Source organism: Boleophthalmus pectinirostris, unplaced genomic scaffold (genome assembly GCF_026225935.1).
Source record: "Boleophthalmus pectinirostris isolate CB_2022bp ecotype Guang Dong unplaced genomic scaffold, ASM2622593v1 HiC_scaffold_6, whole genome shotgun sequence".
Lineage (NCBI taxonomy): Eukaryota > Metazoa > Chordata > Actinopteri > Gobiiformes > Gobiidae > Boleophthalmus > Boleophthalmus pectinirostris.
Window position 1 is genome coordinate 23,524,661 of NW_026571447.1, and position 27,034 is coordinate 23,551,694.

At 37.4% G+C, this 27,034-nt stretch overlaps 1 protein-coding gene across 2 annotated transcripts in view; it reads right to left on the reverse strand.

Moving 5' to 3' along the window:
- The window catches only part of cdkal1 (CDK5 regulatory subunit associated protein 1-like 1), a 145,226-nt gene that overhangs the window by 60,647 nt on the left and 57,545 nt on the right, over positions 1-27,034 (reverse strand). For both annotated transcript variants that reach the window (XM_020937460.2, XM_055163361.1), the window contains exons 9-10: positions 18,812-18,978; positions 9,574-9,719 (exon numbers count right to left, since the gene is read on the reverse strand). In XM_020937460.2, coding sequence (XP_020793119.1) covers positions 9,574-9,719; positions 18,812-18,978 — 313 coding nt within the window. The remainder of the gene's footprint in view (positions 1-9,573; positions 9,720-18,811; positions 18,979-27,034) is intronic.

Consider the following 27,034-nt stretch of genomic DNA (forward strand, 5'->3'; position numbering starts at 1 on the left):
ATGAAGTATTGGAGAAGAGACTGAATGCGGCAGGTGATGGCTTTAGCTGGCTTAAGAGGAGCTGTCAAACTGTCACAAGCCCTCTCAGTCTCCCTCTCTCTTGCTCCCCTGCACCTCACTGCAAACTCAAGGAAGTTGGAATGGATTGCCGGGTGATTTTCTTATACTTATATGGAATATAGACTGTTGTGAAAGCCCCAATGCGCACACAATCAGGCCCCATTGAGCCCAAGAAGACTACTGGCAAGATCATCTTCGACCCATCCCACATGCAACACAGCCGCTTTGAACTTAGCCCCTAAGGCGAGAAAGCAGAGATCTATAAAAGTGTTCAGTGTTTTTTTCTTCTTTTTTTTTTGTTCTGCAAAATACGGCTTCTCTATGATTAACAAATGAACCGTGTCTTACAAAGCCTATTGTTACATCATAGTTAGAGTGTTTTTTTTCACCTTTTCTAATAGGTAAACAATGTCTAAATCTAAACAGGAGACGTGAGCATGTTGGATATGCTGCCGGTCTCCTAAGTGAATACTGAGCCATTTGTCTTTTAACCTGCAGTGCAAAATAACCTCTGTCTTTCCATGTAGCAGGTCATTTGTAAAGATTGTGCCCGGGTGTGGCGCGCTGAATGGAAAGCCAAGTAAATAATGATCCCGCCGGAGTCATCAGTAAACTTTATCATTTAATGAAACAGGGCCGAACAGCAGCGGAGCAGAACTGCGCTTCAATTTAACACACACATTTCCACACACATAGTTCATTAGGCTGGGAGAAGGGTAATGAGAACGCGGACGCCAAAGATCCATCCACCTACTGACGCGAGCGCACACATCAGGGGGAGCAGAGGGAGAGGTGCTTGGCGATGGTCTGCAGTAACTCCGAGCTGGGAATTCAAGAGGTTTTGCCATAAGGATTTGTTCACTATAGCACATTCATTTGGGTTTATGGCCTCAATACATAAGCAGTAGACCAAATGGCAGAGGTGCAGATCAATATAACTGTATATTATGGCAAATCTGTGCTGTTCAAGGGAAACTGACATGCATTTTAGGTTTTTGGTGAATGTAAGAGCTGAATGTGGTGAAATTTAATTTAAACACTTTTTATAAAATTTTATATCACAGATATGGGGTGTATACTGCATTCACTCTTTTACCGAACAATCACATCAACAGTAAACTCAATCGGTAGATGGAGTTGGCATTATACAGCCTCTGATTATGAGTTATGATATAAAGTATTTCACCATTCATTTCATAGAAAAGAAGCAGCCAGACATCTATATGACGAGGCTGTTACTTTATAAGGCTGAGAAACATTCCCCTGCAGTAATTATTTAAGCAGTACAAAGGATCATATACGGCCTCGATATTGATTTATATGGTATAAAAAACAGCCATGGCCTGGCAGACAGAAACCCACTGTATCTCTTATAGCAGAGTGGTTGCAGACACCATTTCTCTCTCTCCCATTTAAGGCGGTGAGAAGAAAGACATTAAGGCGCTCACACATTTGTGACTGTCTGGCCATCAGCATTAAATGGACTGTCCCTTTGCACTTTATTTCAATTTAATCTAACATTGGCATGGATTCAGTGTGATTTATCATTGCGGCCCACAGTGCAGACTTGACCCGGGCAAAAGTGGATAACATCAAAGCAGCCGATAAATGTCAGACATAAAAGAGGTGCCCAAATGAAATGAATACTCAGCTTGCTTAAGCACAAGCCTTCAGCCATCTCTCATATACTGTAGTCCTTACTTCAGATTGACACAAAGAAATGCATGTCAAATAAATGTTTATCATAGGCTAAGAGAGGAGGCAATCAAGTGCGCTTCACCTTCATGCCAGTTCACCCAACAGAAACACCATGAATAGATCACACTTTAAAACCTCAATCAACTGCAAAAAATGAAGGCTGATGTCGCTGTAAAGACTTTTAATTGATGTTGAAGTTGGTTGTTTTCTGTTCGACAGGTAATTAACGGATTAATTATTTTAACTAACTTATCATTTTATGAATCATTAGGCTGACAGTCACGGATGCATCCGAGTGAGATTTAGAGAGAGTAAAAACCTGTCAGGAAATCAATTAGTGCTCCTTTAATGTGGGTTCCTTCAGCAAAGATACACATCACAACAACACTGGTCACATGCTGCGGTCTGACATAAAGGCACACAGCTATAAACAGGTCTCACCATTTTAATGAGCTTTTCTGATTATCTGTCTTGATATCTCCACATAAAAAAGCTTTATAGGTTCAAATATCATTAAATTAATGTTTAATGATACAGTTAGTGGTGTGGGAGATAATATTCTATTTTTGCAACGGTCCAACTGTCTAACAGGCTCTTGTTACACAATTGCCCTCTTATGACATGTTTTGCGTTAAAAGTGCATTCCAAAGGGCTCAGTGGATTAACAGGGCTAAACATTAGATCATGTAACTAGAACTTCAGGTTTTTGGCGGCAAATTTTCCCCGGGGAAAGAAAGAAGCAAAGGACACAGGAAGAGAGAGTTTTGCGGTGGAGTGGTATGGCAGTAAAATCCCATCATAAAATATATGTACAGTATAAGATGAGAGGAGTGACTCAAATGACACTCACTCAACATGGACTGAAACTGTGCTTTGAAAGACACTGACTCACACAAGATGGAGAAATGTGAGAGGAGCCTCAGAGGTGAGTCAGACAGGCAGACGACACTGTTATTAGATGTACTCGAGTATCAGCTGACCTCGTGTGGCAGGAGACTGCACATCAGCCAAGGAAACAAAAACAAACACTATTATTTAAGACTGTGTTAGTGACTGTGGAGTGTACACAGTGAGAAACTAGTGCACTTTAAGACTTACGGTAAATCTACAGTAAATCTTGTACATTTACATTAAATAAGTAATCTTTTTTTATTGATTGACGTGAAGTTCTCACGAGAATCTATTTTTTTTCTTCTGTTTATTTTTTGTTGACAATTAGAATGTCCTGTAATATTTTAATCTTGCTAAAAAAACAAAACAATGATTACATAAAAATACTTTACAATGAATGTAAATTTAAACAGGAAAAGTCCAACTAAAATTCACCTCATTCACAGGGGAACATGGGGCACACCTACACAGAAACAGAGAAAAGAGGCCAACTTCACTGAAAGGCCTAACTTGGTCCAATAAAAGTGCATGTGAATGCTGTATATATTATGCATATTACAGATATTATTTAAATAAATACACCATGCAGACACAAGAAAAGAAGTAAATAAGAAAGTCTGAGTCATTGAATTGTAGTCATTGTCAGTTAGCTTAGCACAATACTGACTCACTGCTTTGTAGTTGCACTGACAACAAATTAGTAACATAAAACAGACAAGCCGACAATAAAGCCCAATGAAAGCTTGTGTTAAATTGATATGTGCTTTGAAAGAAGAACAGGAGCGCCTATTTTATTCGGGATGATCCAGGCAGGGTGTGTTTAGGACCGACCCACTCTGGCACCTGCTCTTTGTGATCAGTGTGGGTTTTGAGTTTCGCTGTTGCTCTGACATGTTTTAAGGACACATGTGCTCACTTATGTAAGAACAGTTGTGTTTTTCACTCATAACTCCACTAATTACAGTGAGGTGTACACTTCCTGTGTGTCTGTGTTTGAGAGAGACAGAGAGGAAATGAAGTAAATCCAAAGGAAGTGCCAATAAGACAAGGCTGTGTCGGGGGCTGCCAAGAGCCGTTAGCCAAGTCTCACAAAAGGTGTGCTCAAAGCTTGTTGAGAAGTTAATGACGCGGTCTTTGCTGATTTCCTGTTGTTTAAACTGAGTCCATTCACCACCTAGACTCATTAAGAGACACAAGCAAGTATGTAGGCAGGAAGGCACCCTCACCCAGTCATATGTATTACACTCAAGATTGTATTAACATTAAAAGCCAATACTTGTTTTAGTATTGCTTGTTAGTATGGTTCAGACTGTCAGTTGTCATCTTATCAGGATCACTCTAATCCATGCTTTCAGTACAGGTTTTACAAGTCTAGTGTTAAATAACCTAATAAATGGACATAGTGAAATATGACATCTTTTTATAGCCCCTAAATACATTATTAATATTATTAAAAGTGGCTCTTGTAATAGGGTCACACAGATCTGGTTTAAAAGCTCGGGTCTCAGGTGACTGAAAGGTCAGAATTTAGAGTTGTTTGTTTGTACATGCCCGGTTAATTACTTGTTACTTAACTTGATGAATCATGGGTTTAAAAGGCTAACAGAGAAAACAGCAAAACACGTCACACTAAATGACTCTGACACGAACAAGCATAAAATACACATCAACACTGTTGCCAATATTAGTCAAAAACATGTAAGGCTACCACAATAATGTTCTGTCAGATCTAAACTGAGAATCATAGTAAATTCATTGGCTTTACCCATACATAAGCTTCATATACATTATCTATATTTAATCTTTTTTACATTCTATAAATCATATTATCACTCAATATTTTTGATTTGTGTTGTGGAGCCCTTGTAAAATAAACATTGCAGGTACAGCTCATAATATAATTTTTTAAAATAGATATGTTTCTTCAGCACTGTGCTGTTTGAATCTACTACAGTTAACTGCTTGTTGAATCTTCAACTGAAACAAAAAAACAAAACCCCAAAAAACAGTAGGAACAGACATGTCCCGCCAGTACACAGGGTTATCGCGCTGAAACCGTCTCCCTCTCTCACCCCTGCTCTCAGTTCCCGCCTCTCTCCCCTCTCTTTTCCACCTGGCTTGTCTGATCTGTTTATCATTTCTTCAGTTGCCGTTCAGACTGCTGCCGCCTGCCTGCCACTGTTTGAGTGAAACATTAGCCCTGCCCGATACCTTAAACCTTTTGAGTGTGTGTGTGTGTGTGTGTGTAAACTGATGAAGGTATGTCTTCAACAACAAATTAGCAAGAGACTGTCTCCACAGCGCACACAAAAGCTGTCACGCTACTGGCACATCTGACCTGCTATAACTCCTGCTGATCTGATGAAACTCATGACTAATCAAGGTGACTAATCGAGACTTTTATTCAAACATTCAGCGTCAGCACAAAAACCGTCTGGCAGCCAATTGTTTGAGGAAAACTGTCGCCTTTCTTAAAACAAACCGTGATAAGCTTATTATTAATATGTAGCCACAGTTAAGCACACCACTGTGTTGATCCGACCGCACATCTTAGAACTGACAATATTTGCAGTCTACTCATGAATATAACTCCATAAAAGTGTGTATATGCAATTAAATGAAATCCACTGCTATTAAAAGCATTCCTCCAGGCTAAAAAGGTTGGAGAATAGCATGAAAGGTCAAAGTCATTTCATTTATTAGCTTCATTTAACCACACAACATGCGCTTGTAGAGTATATTTTTACAGACAGAATGAAACAGGAAGTAGTTAAGTGTGGTTGGTGCTGTGGGTTCTGGTTTCCCAGAGGTCACGCTGGAGGTCGTAGGTCACGGTCCCACACACAGCAGCCTGGATCACAAGGATTAGTCACCTGTTTACCTTTCCCAACGCCTCTGGGATCACATCTTTAACCCTAAACACAGCTGCGTGCTCTGCAAGAATGTGTCAACAACTCGAAAAACTGCTGCAAGCTGCTGGCTTTCTGAAAATTATTATTTATTATTCATCTTTTTTATATATTTTATCTATACACTGTGAGGAGTCATTATATTTGGGCTAACTTACATGTGCTGAATGATACAGCTCTACAATATGTTGATGTTTTTTGAGATCCTAATAAGTCAATACAGTACTTAGAATACAAAGTCACAACACATAGTCCAGGTTAAGATTTAGAAATGTGTTAATAAGGAATTTATCCTACAATGTAATTAAATGCATAAGAAACTGAACCTTCATTAGTTCCAAAATACATTTATTTCAATAATCGCCAAATCATTCACATGGTCAAAAATGATGGTATTTATTGCAGCCAAATAGAATAAATTATGTCAGAGACATAATGCCTCAGTGGGGTTTTATAATGTATAAACCTGGCGGTGGTTTAGATCTCTATAAATATGTGCTGATTATGCATGTTCATTCAGCCCTTAACAGAACACCAAGTACCACAACATTCGGTTTAAATAGGAATATAACATCACTAGATGGAATTCATGGTACTTCTTTACTGGATCTACAGTGTAGCTGCCACTGCACAAGGACTGGAGGTTTAAAAGGTCAGAACCCTCAGAGTGACCACAGGTAAAGACTCCATAGTGCAGACCTGCTCCCATTATTCAGCCCATATCTAGTCCACAACATGCTGACTTCTAACTCTGCCTTTTCTGTTCGACCTCACCAACACCAAGACATTCAGATTCATCTTTCAGGCAGCCTCTATTCCCAAACCTCCCTATTCTTTTTCCAGCATTTCATCTTTGGCCCCAGCGGCCCGACCACGCTTAATCCTCCTGGTGTTCTTCAGGGAGCAGCCAGGCCCAGATATTGTGGCAAAGTATGACACAAGTGTGAAAAATCCCCTGACCACGTTGGTTCAATCTGTAACAGCCTTATTCCACTGTAACAGGATTTTCTCTATACATTATTACATAAAGACTGCACTTCATTATGTGATTTTAATTGATAGAAGCTGAGTCAAAGGGATGAGAAAAATATGGACCGTGTTGGCAGACAGAAACAAATTAACCATTTTAATGGAATAACTACTTCGCTGATTGTTCGAATTACGCACAGCGGGAAACAATTGCACATTACAACAACTTGGAGAAATTAGGCATTAAGCCATTGCAAGAATTATACGTCAGTTTTAAGTGAGGATAAAAAGTGCACCAGACGTGGCCTAGGCTAAAAGTCGTGTAGAGCAAAAGTCGCTCGGCATATGCATTTACAATCAACTTCTATAATGACTGCAATTTTAAGAAAAGGGGGGAATTGATTTCCTTTCGTACATCTGCACATTTCATTGAGCAAAAGGGTCACAGAAGTCCTCATTTGCCATTAGATTTGATCAGTGTAGACGAGCTCCCGCTGACAGATTATTTGGGCACTCAACCTCTCAGAGACCTCCAAACTAGATGCATGTTTCAATATGGGAGGGGGAAAAAAAGATGTGCTGTCGTGAGGGCATCCGGCTGGAAAAAAAGGACTTTTGGGCTTTTCTGTGTTAAATAATTACATCTTGTCTAGCGGGATAACTACACTTAATAATGGGTATATAGATTTGTCTTATTTCTGCTCTGCCTGCATCCCACTCCAATCAATAAAGTGCAGCTTTATAATAACTATTGTACTTACCTTGGCAATGTGCAGATAATATCAAATATTGTGCAAATGTATTCACTATTCAATTATTTATTTATTAAATCTCAAGATTTATAGTTTGCATTTGGTGAATATATTTTAGCCTCTCAAATATATATTGCAATAGACACTAGTACAACCGTCAACTCAAAATACTAACATATTCTTATATTAAAGTGTGGTCTTATACCATGTCTATATAGAACAAGAACATTTAAAACTGTTAGGTCCCATTTTCTCCTATATTTTTTAAAAATCTAGTTTAGATACTATTTTTTTACTTCAATAAGTAACTAAGTAATGATATTTAACAACCATAGCCAAGTAACCACATATTATGCTATAACAGAATGGCACTTCGCACATGTTTAAATCTAAGGCCATAAAAAGCAGTGAAGCAAGGACACCTTTCCACATGTGGGTAGTTATTCTCACTGATAAGAGCAGCCTGAGGCATTTGACCTCTTGACCTTATTGGTGTTGGTGGCACTAAGCTGCTTGTGAGGAGAACTACTTATGTCTCTTTTGTGGGACAGACTGACAGACCTCAGGCTTCTCCATCTGCACACACTTTGATGTCTCTTTTCATAAAGGCTTAACCAAGACATCATTAGAAGGTTTTAAAGGTTAATGCACATTTTTGCATGTTCATTTATTTGGATTTGTAAGTTTCAAATACGAAATAAAACTGTCCGTTAACCAAAACATTTCTTATGTTGAAATTAGTCAAAAGTAATATAAAAACTAATTTAAAAAAATTAATCAAAAAACTTTTGTACTGTTGACAGAAAACAATTTTTCTCTTGCTATGGATCCCACCCTGGACAACTAATATTACACAAACAGAACATGTGTGATTTGAATAAAGTTTAAGTAGAAACATAGATCTCTATATTCACATTTAATATTGTCAGAACAATTGAAGCAGAACTAGATAAGGCTTAAAAAGTGACTGATAAGATATAATGAAGGCCATAATCCGAACATCTAAAACATTATGAACAGTTAGAGTTAAGTTTGCCTGTTACTGAAGACAGTCACATTGTCCCACAAAATTCTGTGGGACACTACAGTCAGTAGTATTTACTATTATAATAAGGAAATGCGGTGTTAAGATCAATTTAATCCAAAGTACAACATCATTTTTCAAATATATTGACAAAGTAAGTTAAGATCCTCTGTGTATCAGCAAATTAAATATAAAAGAGCCATAGCCCAGAATGGCTGTTGCTACCTTGTACAATTGGTTGGAACACGCACACTCTTGCTCCCTCTCTTGCTCAAACACACAATTACAGACACTGAGGGTGTGTTCTTGGCTTGTCAAAAGCCCTGGCCTCTCTCCCAGACCCTCAACTGCACCCCAGCAATTACTGCTCCAGCCAAAAGGGTCAGAGCACTGCATGTGTAGCCTCCTGCTATTGATTTCACACAACCACCGTCACCCAGTGTGGGATTCAGGCAGCCTGTGTAACAAAGGCTAAAATCCAATGACCATGTGCATCGCACACACTATTCAACGATACACAAAAGTGGACAGTCAAATAATGTAAACAAGACTACAGGAAGCAATACTCTAATGAGGACAGGCTATTTCTGTATTTGTTCAAGACGTCTAGAAAAACTTTCTTCAATTGGGAAAAAAAACTAAAACAGCCAGATGTGGGGGCATGGGTAGGTCATATAACATAATGATCACTTGAAATAAAGAGTAATGAACCCAACTTTAAATGATGTGGCATGGTGAACACTACACAAACTCACTATGTATAAAGAGTATATCAAACTTCCCTGACTGGATCAATAAAAACACAAGACACAAATGCAGGGGTTGACAGTGACCTGAATTCTCCAGATTTATATTTGTTAAGCCTATGGCTTTGACTGTTGACCTACATGGGGCAGCTATATGAAATGTACTGATTGCAACAGTACATGAATCTCATCTTCTTAGAGAAAAGTCAGTGGTTGAAAAAGCCTTTAATCTGCAACATCAAAAGACATGTATGTGAACATATAGATATTAAAAACTCGACCTTTATGCAGGCAACAGACCATTAGAATTTCACAAGCTCAACTTCTACCACATTCAGCAGAACTCAGATGTTATATAAAAGATCCTTATAGTTTAATGTTAGTACATTACTAGTACATTGGGATTATGAGTTCATCATCTAAAGCTAAACTACAAATGTCCCACATGATTGTACTATAATCTACTATGTCACATATTACAAATAATTCTTTATGTTAAGCAGCGAGTCCTGTAGTGTGCGTACCTTTCTTTGAGGAAGTCCACCACTTTCCTGAAGTCGTCAACGCAGTACTCTCTCTTCATGTCCATCAGAACACTGTCTGAGGCCGACTGCACAGGCACATGGAGGAACGCATACACACGCGGGTGACTCAGGATCTTCGCCATTTCCTAGAGATATAAGAAGGACAAAAGAAAGACTTAAGTTGTTATAGACAAGGTAAGATAGGTAAAGACGTTGTTTACACTAGTGAAAGTAATAATTGCAAAAATATAAAACTTGTATGTTTAATAATGAAAACAAACAAGTATTTCAGCAAGGATTTGACTGATTACAGTGGGCCAATATTCACCAATACTGGCCATGGAAAAGTTGATCAAAAGGGCACAAAGTCTCAGGTGGCATGTACCAACAATACAAATCACAACCTGAGGAAAGCAATATCACATGTAATGATTTTTTCCTGCGCTGCCAAGGTTTTGGTGGAGCACACAGCAGAGGATAATAGTTGACAGCCTTAAATAATTGCAGCTTCCATTAACATTCTTGTCTGCCTGCACTCTGCTCACCTTACACCTCTAGTGAAAGACGGCAGCGCTCTCTTGTTTTATACTCCTAACAGAAAGCAGCAGAGGAGAATTCAGCATGTCTCCACTAGGATTTATAGTACAAAGAGTCAAGGCTGGTGCAGTAGGGGTTCTTTATGTCTGCAAAGTCAAGAGCTCGCTACAAAGCACACAGGTCCACATCTCCGATCAAAAATGTGAAGGAGAAAAAAAGACATATACAAGTTAAGTTCCATTATCTCTGTACGGATATCTGCCGACTGGGTGCCTTGACTTGAGTGGAGAATAAAGCTTGGTTCACACAAAGTGAAGGTGAAGAAAACTACCATAAATGTATGGATAAAGGATTTTGTTGTAAATGTAATATTATAGTGATTTTGAAAAAAGTTTTCTAAGATGTAAATTCAAGGTTATCAAGCTGGCATGAGATATAGATTTATGGGCTCGCAAATACAACATAATATAGCAATATAATGTTGTATAAAAAATATATATGTTATACTTTAATTTGTGTGTTTGTATGAAGTATCTGAGTGGTATCTGTATATTTATTTATTTTTGACAGCCCTAATTATGAGTCTATAGAAGACAGTTCCTTGAGGTGTATATTGTACAAGCATCTGGTGCTATATATACAACAAGTGTTACAATAAAATGAATGAGTGTGTGTGTAAAAATACAACCAGGCATGTGAATCATATACAAGACAAGATTTGCCATCGTGGGTTTTCCTCCAACTATGTGATAGAATGATACCCTGTTACCACATGCCATTTCATTCAAATGTCAAGTTAAAGATAAAATACATGTAATTATATTATATTTTATTAATGTGTAGAATTTATAATTAAATATGGAAGTGGGTGACATCCATATTTACATGTAATATGAATCTTTTTTTTTTTTTTTTTTTGCTTTGCATGGACATCTGAGTGTAACTCCAACTAATTTGTTGTTATTATTTTTCTCTAAATTTGTGTTTGAATGTTACCTTTTCAAAACATGAAAGTGCAACAAATTGAAATGTTCCTTTTGCATAAATAAACTAAGTTCTGAAAAGAGATGTGTAATACTGATTTATCCAATAAAATAAAGCAATATTTCCAGAACCAATATTTTCTCATACCCGTACCAATTACGCTTTCATTTTACAACTAGACTGACAGACACATCTTTTTACACATCCCATTAATTAAAAGAATCCCTCTTTTTAGTTTTTATGATTTTAATTTATTTGGGTGGTAAAAGAGCGAGAGAGCGTGCAGATGTCAGATTTCTGATGGACATAATCAGGATGCTATCATTACTATGCTAATCACCACAAGTAGGAGAGAGAAAAGGAGAGGGGAGGAAGAAATGATTTAATGATTTCCTACAAGAATGTGCTGATTGCAGTCCGTCTTCTCAATTAAGATCTATTGTAGCGGGCTCCCTACTTCATATGCAGATACGGGCCGTTTGTGGGCACGCACGCACACACTGAGAAAAAGCTCACTATGAAACGCCACAGGGGGTTGACCACTGGAAGATCCAAATTAGCGAGAATTAATTTGGTTGGAAAATGGAGTCTGATTGGTGACAGAAATCAGAGAGCAGAATGTGTAGGAGAGAGGGGAAAGAAAAAACAAAGTGAAACAGGCTTTTATGTATTTTTATGTTTTCAAAGTGAATTAATGGATGATTGATGGATCGTTAGCCCAAGTATTAATTACAACTTCTTATGACTTCCTTTGTGGGTAATTAATCCAGACATTTTACTGCAAGTATTTTACAATTTATATTTCAACACTGAAGTCACAGGTATAAATTTGCACAACAGGGAAATTGAGCCAACAAATGGAGAATAAAATATAAAGCATGGCATCGTAAAGTAAGCTTATTGATGATCATTTCACAAACGCTGCGACACAAGGAGATAAAGCTACACATTTATGACCACTGAATTTATAGTTATTTTGTTACTATGCGACTACGTAGTACATCTGGTCGTCACAATAAAAATAAACCAAAATCCCAGTTGTTGGAATTAGACTGATGAGACTCATATGTGAAACAACATAATAAAATATATTAACCCCATTGTTTATCAGCATAAAAAGCAAATAAGAATGACAGCAAGACATGTAATTCAAATAAACCACTAAATAAGGAGCTGGCTGATTCCCAAGTGGTGGACTGGCAACAACAACAAAAAAGAAGCAAAAGATGAATTATAGTTTCAATATTCAGCTTGGATACTCATTCAGATGCATCTATTAAACTGGAGGTGAGACCAATGCAAGACTCCATTCACTTATGATTCCTAATACATGGATTTCCCCCAAAAAAATACATTTGGCACTTTAATACTTTAATATGATCAAGAAAAAACAAGGATTACCATGTTAGTTAATAAGTCCCCCTGTTAAATATAATTCATTCCATACATCCATCAACCCAAAACATGCTATACAGGTCTCCAGGAAGAACAGTTGATAGTCAAGGTCAGTTAAATACAATCAATCAATGAACCTGCCCAGGGACTACAGGTGGAAATTAGCACTGGTGCTACAACCTGGTACAATGCATCTCTCCTGTTAAGGTTAATGTACAAATTGTGCACTGTCCCTGTCTCAAATAAATAAACAATTCAATTCAATTCAATTAAAAGTGAAAGGTATATAGAAAATGGACATTAAAGTAATGGATGTGTTGATATCTGCAAAATTAGAATACTGATATAGTCTGTGATTAAAACAAATCAAAAAAGGCTGCAAAATATAAAATAATATACTCTTTCAAACAAGGATATCATAAAATATATCCACACTTTATAATGGATTCAAATTTTTTCATTTGAATAATAATATCAGGCTAATTACATAACAAAAAACGCTGAGATATTTCTTTGTCAATATCACCCACTACAACATTTTTGCACTCTTCCAATAGAGGCTGCCTTGACTTCATCGATATACAGCTGTAATAGGGGGGATTTGCAGTATACTGTACCATATAGCAAATCCTTATGCATTTTTCTCTTCTTTAACAGCCAGCCTCCACTGTGCACAAATGTCAAGTAGCCTCTAAAGGAATGTGGGGAATTACAGATAAACAGATAAATAATGTACAGGATTTTTTCACTCAACAGCACTATTTATCATGTATGTATGTGACAGCATCCTTCCCGCCCACTAATGATCGCACACTACAGATATGAATCTCTGGTAACTGATCCCTGTGGAGCTCTGGCCCTTCTCTGTCTGTGGCTGACAGGCAGTTTAGGCAGTCTGAGGCATAAATGATGCTATATGGGCGCGTGTATTGCTTAGCTAAAGGCTTGGTTTATTGCTCATATGAGGTAACCATCTCATTTGGACCAACCAAACAGGGCCTCCACAAATCAGCGCACACACCTTTGTACTTGTATCCTTATTCGTCCTGAGAGTGCTTATAGCTACACAATGTTGTTTGCACCATTCTTTGTGCCACTTTTCTCCTTGCTCCCACCAGGCATCCGCGCGGTCGTATTCACACAACACACGAGGCGCGCTCCTTTCATCTCGGGTTGATCAGCCCAGATAGACAAACGCACCACAGAGGATCTGAGTTAACTGGCTTAGCTCAAAGCATCTGATATGTACCCCCTCAAATCAGATAGCAACAAAAAGAACATATAAAAACAGAGTGGAGCCAGATAAAAGGAGGCGGATTCCCTTCTTACAAAGACAAGAACTCTGTGTAGTTTGGGGATTTATTTTGTGGGTTTTGGGGCGAGAAAACTTTTGGTACTTGTGGGGATATTTTTCTCTAATTAATAAATAATTCAAGTCCAGTTAAACCTCAATACATGATCAATAGGCATTTTTATCAAGGGCTTATTGATTGGTCGACAGCCGTTATCAACACCAAATAAATGGCAGGGGCTAACAGAGAAAGTGCCTATTTCAGCAGATTCTACTAGTTACGCTGAAAAACTGCACACAAAGAAATAAAAGAAACAGTAAAACAATCAGCATGAATGCAAGTTGCACTATGTAACTTTTAAAGCTCTGTCTATAATGTTTCACAGTATGGCATTACATGTCTCACATTTATTTAATTACATTTGTTTTTATTGTTCTATTTATTGTTCTAATAGCTTAAAACCACGCACTTTGTGTCAGCAGGATTGCATCTCCACATATTTGACCTACAACTTCCCATCGTGGCATTACCCCGCTTCTGTCCAAGGAGAAACTGTAGATATGTTTAATTCCATATTGTGGAACATTCCAAGCAAAGCGTTCTCCATGGAGAAAACCAGATGCATGAAAGCAAAATTTGGAGTCTGTAGATTTTTTTTGTTTTAAATCTAGTCATACTTCATATTTGTTATGAGGATTAAATGTTTATCAAGCTTAATCACCATGTTGCCAGCTAGATCCATTACCATCAATTAGAGCTACATTTTAGCAGAGAAACCAAAATAATTAAGCAGTGCTAATTACAGTCACCTGTCTCTGAGTACCATAAATAGAACCTTATCCTATAGGGAGCACAGTCTTACTTACACATACAGTGCATCTCGCAGACTGTTATGGTAAAGCTTCCCAAAAGCAGTGGCACATAGAAACAAAATGTCCACAAAGATATGGGATAGTATTAAGAGGGTTATCCCAGGGGAGTCTATGGAGAAAATGATTGAACACGGTGGTCCCAGGATGATACGTCATGGTGGTGTGTGCGCATTTCTATTTGTGAGAACTTTATTCGGAAAAAAACTGAGCTCCCAGCGGTATTTCAAACACTTGGAGTTGCATTTGATTTTCCCCGGAGGGCAGCGCAGGCCCCAGCACCTCACATAGCACACATGAAGTCTATAGATCGCACAGAGGGAGAGAGATTACATTGGCTCTGTAGCATTGCAGAGTCCTATACCGCACAATGTGTAAACACAAGTGGCTGTTACGAGCTGGAAAAAAACATCATATAAATTATTAAAACTAAGAACTTTGCTATGTATAAATAAAGTCCATATTAGGAGCAAAACAAGAACACATTAATGAATAAATAAGTAAAATAAAACTGTAACTCGCATGCTTTCACTTTTAAGAGAATAATTTGAGCAACATTAACAACAGGACATCACTGGATCGCATAATTGAAAACTTAATTTGCATCATAATTATAACAATTTGCAAAAAGCTACAATTTAGTTCCACAGCAAAACAACTTTAACTAGATTTTGTCTTGTTACGCTTCCACCTCATTAAAATGATCATAATCTCAAAGAGCACATTTAAACACAGCCTCTATAGATTACAATATGTGCATAATAAACCTTTGTCTAGTATTTCACATCGTCTGGGTTTATGTAGGCTTACGACATCTTAACATTACATTTATATGCATTTGAAAAGTTTATAGAGGTCTAGAAATATGCTGTGTCTCCTGTAGACTTTAAATGTGATATATTTCTGTTCAAACTGGGATGATCTCACATGATGTTAAATGGACAACAGTTCTTTCATTCATCGGGCCCTGACTGATTGCTACATATGAGGAGGGTACTTTCACACCTCATTTACTGACTCTGCGGGCATGCTATATTCAATCACACACTCTCACACACCAGCACACAGGTATATGTGCACTAAAGCACACTATATGATTGGATGACCTACTGTTGTGCACTTGACAACTTTGACAATGAAATTACATGTGAGGTATGGGCGGAATACCGGTCGGATGTACAGACAGGCTTACAGTGAGAGAAGGGAGGCTAAAACAAAAAGCAGAAATTGAAAATGTCAATGAACAATGGGGAATATGGAGGGGGTATTTTACTAACACTGGAAAAGGAACCACTGATGGCTCAATGCAATCAACAAAAATGGCCAAGACATCTGGAACAGGAGAGGTGCATTTAACTGCTACAATCAGCAAATGGTGGTATGAGCTTGTCTTCACCCGTCAGGAAAAAAACATAGAAGACTAGAATACAGGACTGTAAGTGAGAAATAGTAAAAATGTGCTGAGGGAGAGTGCATAGGTCATGCTCAGGCTCATCTCCAGTCATTCACGGTGCCATTACAGAAACAGGCATCTCATCTGACTTGTGCTCACCATGACTGATTGACTAGAGAGATTTGACGTTCACCATTACACCTGTCCTATTCCAGTGATTACTATCATTAGGAGCAGCACTCAACAGAAGACAAGGAACAAGAGCCAGAAAACGACAGGAAATACAACGTCTGATAAAAAAGACAGGATTTCTCATGTTGGACCATTACATATGTAGAGATGAAAAGGTAAGACAGGTGATGCTCAGAACAGTTGCACATTTAGAGACAGGGGTAGTGTTCTTTTCAACTCATTATAAAAACAACGTGCTTATCTTACAAATTTATTTCTTTGAAGAAAATGAACAGATGCACATGTCATGTTGTATTTCTCCCACCTGTTAGTTGAGCCTTCATGAAATATCACATTTAAAAACTCAAATGCTTCGCCATGTTAGAGTTGAACAAGTATTAAAAAAACAAGATAGTTTCTGTTCAATGTAAAGGGCCCATATCACACTATTTTCTGATCGAATTAAAATTTTGGTTCCTCTTCTAAAACATACATGGAATTGTGTTTTGCTTCATTCACCCATGTTTAACACACAAACCTGCATATTTAGGCTGAGTTCTTCACTCAAACTAAAAACATGATGTTCCACCTTGTGATGTCATGAGGTAATATAGGAAGTTTGCCACTATGTTTTAAACTCCATATACCCTTTATTATATCAGACCTGGCACTGCCAATTTCTACTGAACTAAAGTTAGCTGTTAATTTGAAAACTACAGCTTCGTGAAATCACAAGGTGGAACAGAGCATTTTGAGCTTTGGGAATGTAGACAGATTAATAATAAAGGATTACTCCAACACAACACAAGTCCAGGTATGTTTCTGAGGAAGTAAAAACATTATAATATGGCTTAAAGCTCACAAGAGTCAATTTTGTGCAATATAGGACCTCTAATCAAAAAATCTTTACGCTAACTGGATACACTAATTGCTACAAAAGACAAAATATTAATCTATTTGAATTAGGCTTGGATGTTACAAGCATGTAGTGAAGTGGCTACAGTTATATTATAATGTTTGATAATTGGTGGCTATTGCTAATTCCTTCATAGAAATTAAGCCTGCTAAGCTAAAGGCACCATTCCCTGGAAGACAGCCAGTCTATATTTGCAATGGGTCAACTGCACTAAACCACTATCACGGAAGTACAGGCAAACAGACTCAAGAGTGGACACTGGAGACAAAAGAGTCTGATAAAACTATTCACATTATGTAGGTTAATTGACTAAGGAATTAAAGCTAAACTTATAATTTAATTCTTTGCATCAACATTAACAATAAAAGGAACTGGTGGTGGCATATGAAATCTCTCTTAACACACATACACCAGCCATGCAAGTGTGCTGTGCTATATTTCTAATTATCAGTTAATTGTTATTCCCTATCATTAGGAGGGTGGTTTTTTAATTGTAATGTAGCCAAGCAGAAAGCCTACCTATACATGTGGGGGACAATTAGCCACCTCCATTAACCCCTGCTTAATTACAACCTCCACTGCTGCTTCCCACAGCACTTTTCCCACTCATTTTTACCCCTTGAATCTATCCCCAGGCCTTTATCCCCATTATGATACATTCTGCCCTCATTTCATTCAACTGTCATCTTGATTATTTGATTTAAAAGTATATCTGTTGTGAGCTCCATGTGTTTTTTCAAGTTCACTTTTCTAGGTTATCCCCTGGATTTACCCTCATATTGGCATTAAGTTTTTCAATTAATACTTCTTCACTCAATTTAATATGAACAAGTGTCCTTGGGGATAAAAAGGAAATGTAAATTATAAGGCTAGATATAAATGACACAGATTTAAGGACAAAAGTAACTAGTCAACACCCAACACACACACAAAAAAATAATAAAATATATAAATAATAAAATCAAATGAAATAATTGGAAGCAATAATCTTACTACACTTCAGTGGAAACTTTCCACTTTATATGGACTTTACATTGGAATAAATTTGAGTAGATTGGAAAATCACAGACTTCTAGAAAGCGTATCCCAAGCCAAAATGTTGGGGACCAATCATTCATTTAACCATTATCTATGTCACAATAAGCAATGGAGGAGGACACTAATGAATTGTATTTTTAGAAGTCAATATTGTAATTGTTGTTTTTCTTTGTACGCTGTTGGCTAATTAGTGGGCAGGCGTCTTAAAAACAATTGTATGGAAGTTAATGTTCGTTTACAAAGAAGTGATGCACAAAGACCTTGGCCAAACAGAAAGTAAGTGTGAGAGAGAGAGAAGAGGTCGAGGGAGGAATAGAGTGGATAACTATGTCCATTGTTCCATTAGGGAAGACAATAATGACTGATAAAATGGGGCTGCTAAAGAGGACACAATGGTGCTTAATTGACTCATTAGGAAAAGAAGAGAATGAACTGCGCTAATGAATGGAGAGCCACAACTAAAGTGCTTCGCAAGCAAAACAGAACGACATTTGGTTTATTAAATCGACAAAGTGATGTTATTAGCTCACATTAAAGGCAGTGCATGAGGCGTGAGGGACAGAAATGGTAAATAAATAAAACTTGTCTTATTATTATTTTATTGAAGAGTGCCTTTGGGTCAGAGCAGAGTGTAGCGGCATACCTCTAAGTGTTCCAGTATGTACGGAGGGTTGGTCATGCCCAGTCGCAGCATGGCTCCTTCGGGGATCTCCTCCACCAATCTCCAGAGCAGAGTGGGCAGATCTGTGCCAATGTCCCTGCCATACGCTCCTGTGTCTTCACTGGTCAGCCAAATTTCACACACGCCCTCTGCAGAGAAGACAAATGTACAGCAAGTCAGTAAACAGTGGACAAGAGGGCTGTCACTTGATCTTGTTCCAACGCATTTAAAACAAGAGTCTGACTCAACATGCCACTTGTATAAAATTGGGATTTACTGTCCCAAGATCCCTTTCAGCAATTATTTGTTTGCCAACAGTTAGAAATAATTCACAGCTTTAGGGTCTACTCTGAATAAATCCTAACACAATCCTATCAATTTATGTGGGCTTTGGGCATATCAGAGCAAATAAGCTGAACACATTTTACATTTACAATTTTTGATTCAAATAAGTAAGCGTGCCTCATTGGTGAGCATGGGCAATTGGTATGACTGTGCTGTATTTTTTCAATCCAACACAATCCAATCACCATAGCACCTGTTTTAGCAATTTGTCTTCAATAAATATAGGTTTGAATAAAAAAAAACAAATAAAAGTGTGTGGCACTTTTCTGCAGAAAGAATAGCTAAAGCAGCTTTTAACTATTATGTTAACAACCTGAGGAAAAATTGGAGCAGCAAATTAAAAAATAAAATGTGTTTAATGAAGATGAGATTATGTCTCAAGGTTTTGCTTTTGGTGCCAGTTGTATTACCCCATTGAAGTTTTCACTCAAGTAGAAAAACAAAGAGAAAATCACATTTCCTTATTCATCTAAAAGTTTACTGCAGAATTCAGGAGCAACCCAAGAAAGATAACTAACCAACTACCACACATGCTATCTGAGATTTGAAGGTCAAAGGAGGAGTTATCTAGCGGCTTCAGGCTAAATTAGCGCGTTGCCTGCTGCTGGAGCCTAATGATCTAACTGTCATTTGGCTGGAGGTCTGGAAACGCTTGAGTGTCTGCTTAAGCTATGTGTTAAGACATATCATATCATGCAGATGCACCAAAATAAATTCACACTTGGAGGGGATCAAGAACACACAGCCCGATACAAATACGCAAGTGCCATCATCATTAGCAAAGCACGGACAGACACTAAGATACATGTGGTCATCCAGGGGAGCGATCGTGCTGTTTGGCTAATTGGGCAGTGTGTGTACGTGTTTGCATGTGTGAGGGAAAGTAAAAAGGCCGGCATTAAAGGAGAGAGGACGGAGAGATTAAAGCTGATGACAGTGTAATTGTCCAGAGTAAGAGTCTCTAAAGCTCATCATCAATGGTATTAAGATGCACTAATGATTCGTGAAGTCACCCATGTCTAAAAATGCCATCGAAAACATCCATCAATCACACATGATCACAACAAATGCTGTGCAGCAAACTATTAGAGTTGTTCATTTGCTTTTGTATTCAATAATAATAATAATTATAAACAATTTCTTTAATGTTTGTCCCGTAGTTGCCCACAGGACACAGGGTCCAACTTCAACATATGAACAACATCTTTTTGTTTTGTAATTTGACCATTAACACTTCTTCCTAATGGTTTTACCTAAACTTAATTTCCTATCAAATGCTCACAGATTTTTTTTTCCCCATATAAATGCTATACATGCAATATGAGCCCCGGGCAGTTCACTGACCACCCCCAATCAAATGTTAATACGTAATTTTCCAATACAATTGCGTTGGACGTTTGAACCAATATTAAGCATTACTTCTTTTGAAAATTGCTTGTCTTTGTTGTCTTCTACAATAATTATTACATATATTGCAGTGAGGAGCAGTTTTGATAGCAACAATTTGTTGGTTGCTTTGAAAGCTCGATAATTCAAGGTGATCTGACCAAAATACTTCTGTGCCATTGCCGAATGGGCACAAGTGGTCAGTAAAGGAACAATGATTATTTGAAGGAGATTTTTACAATTGAGAGATATAAGGGATTTGTGGATCAATGGATGGAACATTTACCTCTGAACGAGAAGAACCCTGTGGTTCGATTCCAATTCTGGGACCTATTATCTTTACCTTTGCAAGATAAGGTCAAAGCTTTGTGCTCTTCAAGAGCTTCTGCTTTACACTGGTCTGACAGAGTTAAAAGCCAGCGTCTGGCAAGATTTTTTCCAAATAACATGACAATGGTTCCAAACACACAATCCAAAGCTAAAATTGAACTATTTCCCATTTCCTGTTTTTAATTGTTTGATGTTTCCCTGTCCCCATGATGTTGTGAAAAGCCTCAGGTGTAGACTGCAGAGTAGACACTCAATAATGTGTGCAGTGATTTGGCTCTCTGGCCCTCCTCCTGGTCCCCTTTGGTTTTAAGTGTGCTTATTGTGTTATTGTTGGCTCACGACATAGGGGATGGTCATTTATCAGGAAATGGTCGTCTGCTCTCTATTCTTATCTGCTCCCATACATTTCTGCAGCTGTTTCCTAGAACACAAGAGCACAATTGGTACATGGTGTGGAGCAATGCATTCAGATGAGGGCAAGTATAATGTCTAAATTGGTATCCAAACCATGATGGACCACCTATAACTATTAAGCATCTATGTTTACATAATGGGTTAAATGTTTGCACTGGCGCTTTCATGAATACAACTACATTCACATTTTCCAAAGAATCAAAACTACAGGAGAGAAAAATAGATTTTTTTTTTTTATCATCAGGTTATGGGTTGAATGATTAAGGACAGCCCTTGTGTGTGGCAAAGGAAACAACATGGCATGTATCAAAGTATTGTCACATTCACTGGTTTCCAATATATCAGATAATTGGGGAGTTTATTCAACCTGAAAAAACAACATCTTCAAAATGACTTGCTACCACTCTCAATCAATCATCAATCAATGTTATTTTAAACATTTATAAATAAATCTCCATATAAAAAGCAGAGCATGTGCAGTCTGTTTAGGCATTTAGTTGGCTCACCCTTGTAGTAGACCCTGCACATGTGGGTTCAGGCCTACCTACTTATCTTAATCTCTTTGGCATGGTGTACATTTTGATTGGCTGCCATGGGCTATACTGCCTCACAGATTACTGATAAGATGCACATACAGATCATCCTATTTAACAGCATTAAAGCCCATTCTCCATATCACAAGTTACAGAGCACGGCAGGAAACCAATAAGGCAAAGGCGTGGGGCACTTGATAGAATTTTACCTCCATAACATTTAAAGTTTAGTGCAGGATCATTTCAATGGCGTTAATTGGCAATGAATTCTGTGTTGTGAACTATATGACACCGCATATGTGTACATGTGAGGTAAGGATTATTTATAATAGGATCATATACGTTCATATAGTTTAATCTAAAAGTCACATGCTATATGCGTCAATATCTGCATAGAAGAATTTAATCCTATTTAATGACCAACTTTGCATAAATATACCACCATCTTTTGCTCCTGATAGAGGTGTGCCATTTGTTTTAATTGGATATTCTCAATACTCCTTTCCATTACTACCATCAAATGTGTGACTGTGAATTAGAAATATACATGTGGGAAAAATACCACACCAACACCTCGTAATAAGAGGACAAATAAAAGCACACTTGAATTTCAGTCTACAGACAAATTTTTTTGTTCTGAAACTATTCGCCACTCAGGATATATTATACTTCCATACTGTGAATTACAGAAGTGCATTCATATAGATTTAAATCCATCTAAGGTGGACATGGTTAAAGACATGCGCTTTTTCCCCCACACAGACTGACTAACAAGCCACGCATACACAGCATCTTGGTGCTGTGTATCAGTGACTGGAAGGCCTGTCTGACCTTCAATCACATTAGCCAATGCCCCTATCCATTCTGACCAGTCTGGCCCTGCGGCGCTCTTCCTCCACGCTAAAGCTTCCCACTCACCACAAGACGCTCTGGGCTTCCAGAGCATTGTCTACTACAGCAACATGTACAATCGACTGATTACAGTAGAAAGAAGGAGGCAGGATAAAATGTTTATGATCAAGTATGCAAGATATATATTACACTTAGGTCTATAGTACTTTTACACACAGAGAATAATTATTTATTAAGTCAATAAAAAACTGAGGATTTTGATTTGCAGGAGTATGAGCTATTCAAAACGTCAGCCTGACAATTATGTATTTATTCTCAAGCACCCTAAACTAGACGGATTAACCATTATACACTTTCGGCTAAAGCAAAATACCACATAGTGTTTAATTGCAGTAATTAAGAATCTTAATTTAGAGCATCAACTGTTGAAGTAGAACGTAGGAGGCTTGGCAGGTAACATCCCCTTCTTGGATTAATTCAACACATAAGTTAGAGGTAAATATACACTCCTGGGCATTTGAACCCAAACCTACAGGTGTGTGTGTGTATGTGTGTGTGTGACTGTAATGAACATTTTAAACAACAGCGTGTAAGCATGTCAGCTTTAACCCACTTTCACCGCTTCCAAACTACAGGCATGACCTTCTGAACAGGACTATGTACCAGATAAAAACGTCTGCATACATCAAAGGCACAGTGAGTGTATGTGTGTTGTGTTCATAAGAAAAACATGCCACAGCATATATGGGTCAGATATATTGTATGGATATATCAAAAGTAATTGGCAGAAGGGCTACAAGTGCTGTGTGCACAGGAATACAGTGTGTGCGTTTGTGATGTATGTGTACATGAATGTATGGGAAGTAATTGGGAGAGAAGTTATATCCTCTCTTTCATCTTTTCTCTGGCTCCATGTATATATAGATGTGTGTGCAGTCAAAGAGGAAGTATCTTGTGAAGCTTCCAAAGCAGATGGCCTGCTGTATATAAGAGAAACAGTGATCTGTGGGGACCAAAATCACCCTTTTGCTCACCATGGGGCGATGCAGTCAAGCTTTGTGTGAACTCAGGGCATCCAACCAAACTACTTTTCCCAAATGTTATAGCTACACAGGCAAAATGTGTAGGCTGATTTTTATAAATGTACTGATTAGTTTAAATATCAGACCAAAATGATACCTTTCACTCAAAGAAGAAAGTAGTCAGTGAAGATTTGTTTTGAACAAGGCAAAGAAAATTAAAACCACCAGAACAGCAATAAGCAGGTAAATTATTAACAAAACACCATCTATTATCAATACAGACTGGCAATCATGGTCTCAAAGTTTGTAAGGCTGTGGGTCACATTACAAATAATGTGATATACTCTTGCCAACTGATTAAGTGAGATACTGCAGCAACACTATTTCACTCTTTTTAGTACTTTGTAAAACCAAAACATACACAATTGTTATAAAATACAATCTACAGATATATTCAAATGTTTGAGAAAGACGATATGTAGTGATACTTATATCTGCAATATCAATATAAAATATTTCATAAAATAAAAGACTCACAATATAATGTTTTGTCACACTTCTGATCTAAAATCCCTGTACCAGATTTTTAGAGCAAAACATTTTATTTTAGACTGTCAACAGCAGTCCAAACTCTTTCCTCACTTTCTAATGCATCCTTAACAACCCAATTCTTCAACACAATACAACTAGCCCACTAAAAGTGGTACATTAGTTCAACAATGGAACAATTTTCCTGTAGTACTGGTCCTGTTGATCAGGAGTTAGGGGATGACAAGTGTTTTCCTGCCTAAAGATCAATCTAGACACACCTACTAAAATAATTATTCAAACTATTTGGACCCCCAATGTATGAGCATTCACTACCGGCTTTGCACTGATTATTCTGACATAATAGGGATTAACTCTGGACCGTTGACCTAATTTTCACTGTATGTGTGAGGCTCCATGGCTCTCTTATATGCTTTCTTTGGCACTAATTTGATAAATAATAATACAGTGTTTCTGGTCAGTATTTATGCTAATGTATTCATGACCCACCAGCAGGCATCATGTTGTGTGTTTGTTAATTCACCGTGGTGTGTGTGTGTGTGTTTGTCTGTGGGTGTAGCATGTGTATGTTTTAATTAAGTAATTGACTTAATATACAGTTTGTGTTCCAATGTATTTGGGAAACTGTCCACGGGTATGTAAATGTAATCCCATTATGTAAATATTTGTATTTTTATGTAAACATATAGGATATTTTTTGTATTAAAGCTTGTTACTAATGACTGTAGCTGGTTTACTGGCTTAACAAGCTCTATGAACATTCAGGTCACCTACAGGGTAACCAGTCACAACTTATATGTCACTGATTTGCATTTAACAGCACAGAAAAGCCATTATTTTAAAATGATTGGCAACCCAAGCCCAACATGATATTGCGATGGTTTGATCAATACTGTCTAACCTGGTCACCACATTGTCAGTGAACCTGTAATGTCAATCATGAAACTAAAAAGGGTTGAATTTTCAATGTAAATCACTTGTAGTTGCATGGTTGTATAATTGATGGACCAAATCCCCAGCTCTCATGAATATGAACTGCTCATGCATTGTGGATCTTGTTGAGTCTCAAATTATGCTGCTGGGGAATTCTACTCAGTAATATGGAGTGTTGAAATACAGAAGTTAGGGAAAGCGAGAAGAAATAAATATAAAAAAAAAAACATGGAGGGAAAAAACATAATATGTTGCATGGTAAATATTAATTATATTATGAGCTACAAAAATGATCCCTTAACAACCACCAGAAATTCAAGGTCTTAATTAGAACAAAAATCCAACTGCACAGACTTGTAAACACTATGAAGAAAAATTAACTGCTTAGGGGGTTCAGAACTCTGTCTATGGGCAGATATCATAATCCATTTTAGCTCCAGTGTCTGCAAACACTGGTAAATGCATGAGTGAGTATACAAGTGTGACCGTTTATTTGTTTACGACTGATCATAAAATATTTGGGGAAGTGAATATGGGCAATACAATAGACTTCTGTTTGTCTCTGAGAGCAAAGATGCAATAAGCAATATTACATCTAATATTACATAAAAAAAAAAGAAAACATAAAAGCAGAAAATGCAGTGACCCTTGAACCCAGAGTAATGATGAAAGGGACTCAGTGTGACATTTATTACTAAAAGAAAAATGTGGCACTCACATATAATTGTATTATAAATGAATAACAGAAATATAATAGATGTAAATACAGTGAGCAGGGAGGGACCTGGGAAAGGGGCAGTTGAATGTGCTGAGACTTGTTGAAGACATGCCCGGGCATGTGTGTGGGCTAAACATATGCAGTGTTCTGAGACAAGCTTGTTCTGACATGTTCACATGTGACACTTTAGTCCACTGATAAAAATACGCACTGGATTTTCTCCAAAAATAGAAGCATCTAAAACACTAATGAGAAAACAAACATTTCACTTGCTGAAAACAGAAGACGCGAGAGTGAATAGTGATGAAATTGTGTGTAAAAGGTCGGAGAGTGACCTATTGTGGTCCAAATCCATTTTACATTCTTGTACATATTTGGCCTTGTATTCAGAAGTGTGAGCCAACCACCTCAAATCAAACATCAAGACGATGGCTCTGCCTTTGATGCATATGTGCTGCAATATATGATTGAACTGTGCATGCTGAGGTCAGAGAGCACCATGCTTTGTACACAGTTAAAAACACACACACTTGCTCAGTCCTTTTTACATTTACAATGCGAATTAAACCTGAAATCATTTGACCGTTTACCATGACATGCCATACTATACTATACTTTTAAAAATACATTAAAGGAGACATATTATGGAAATCAACTGTTAGTTAATCCCCCCCAACTCCCTCAAAAAAACTGTATTGTGCCATGCACTGTATATGCCTTTTGCACTTTTGCACTATTTACATGTATTATATGCATAGGAGTAATGTAATTTTGATTCTTTATGTTTTTGTATGAAGAATTGACAATAAATTTGTTGAACTTGAACTGTATTTAGTTTGATTCATGCATGTTGGAATAATCCTGTATTGTGCTGCTTTTGAGGCTAGTACTCTGTTTTCACTTAATTCCTATCTCCACCCACATCTCTGTATGAATGTTCAAAAATTACACATAACCATGTAAAAAAAATGAAAAGTGTAAATTAATTCATATGTTGCTTGTTACAGTAAAATGCCACCATGAAGAGGTAAAGTGAGTATTAGATAATCAATTTTGCAGTTTTGAACAGGAAATCGTTTTTTAGATCAATATTGCTATTTACAATTAAAACTATGTAAAATAA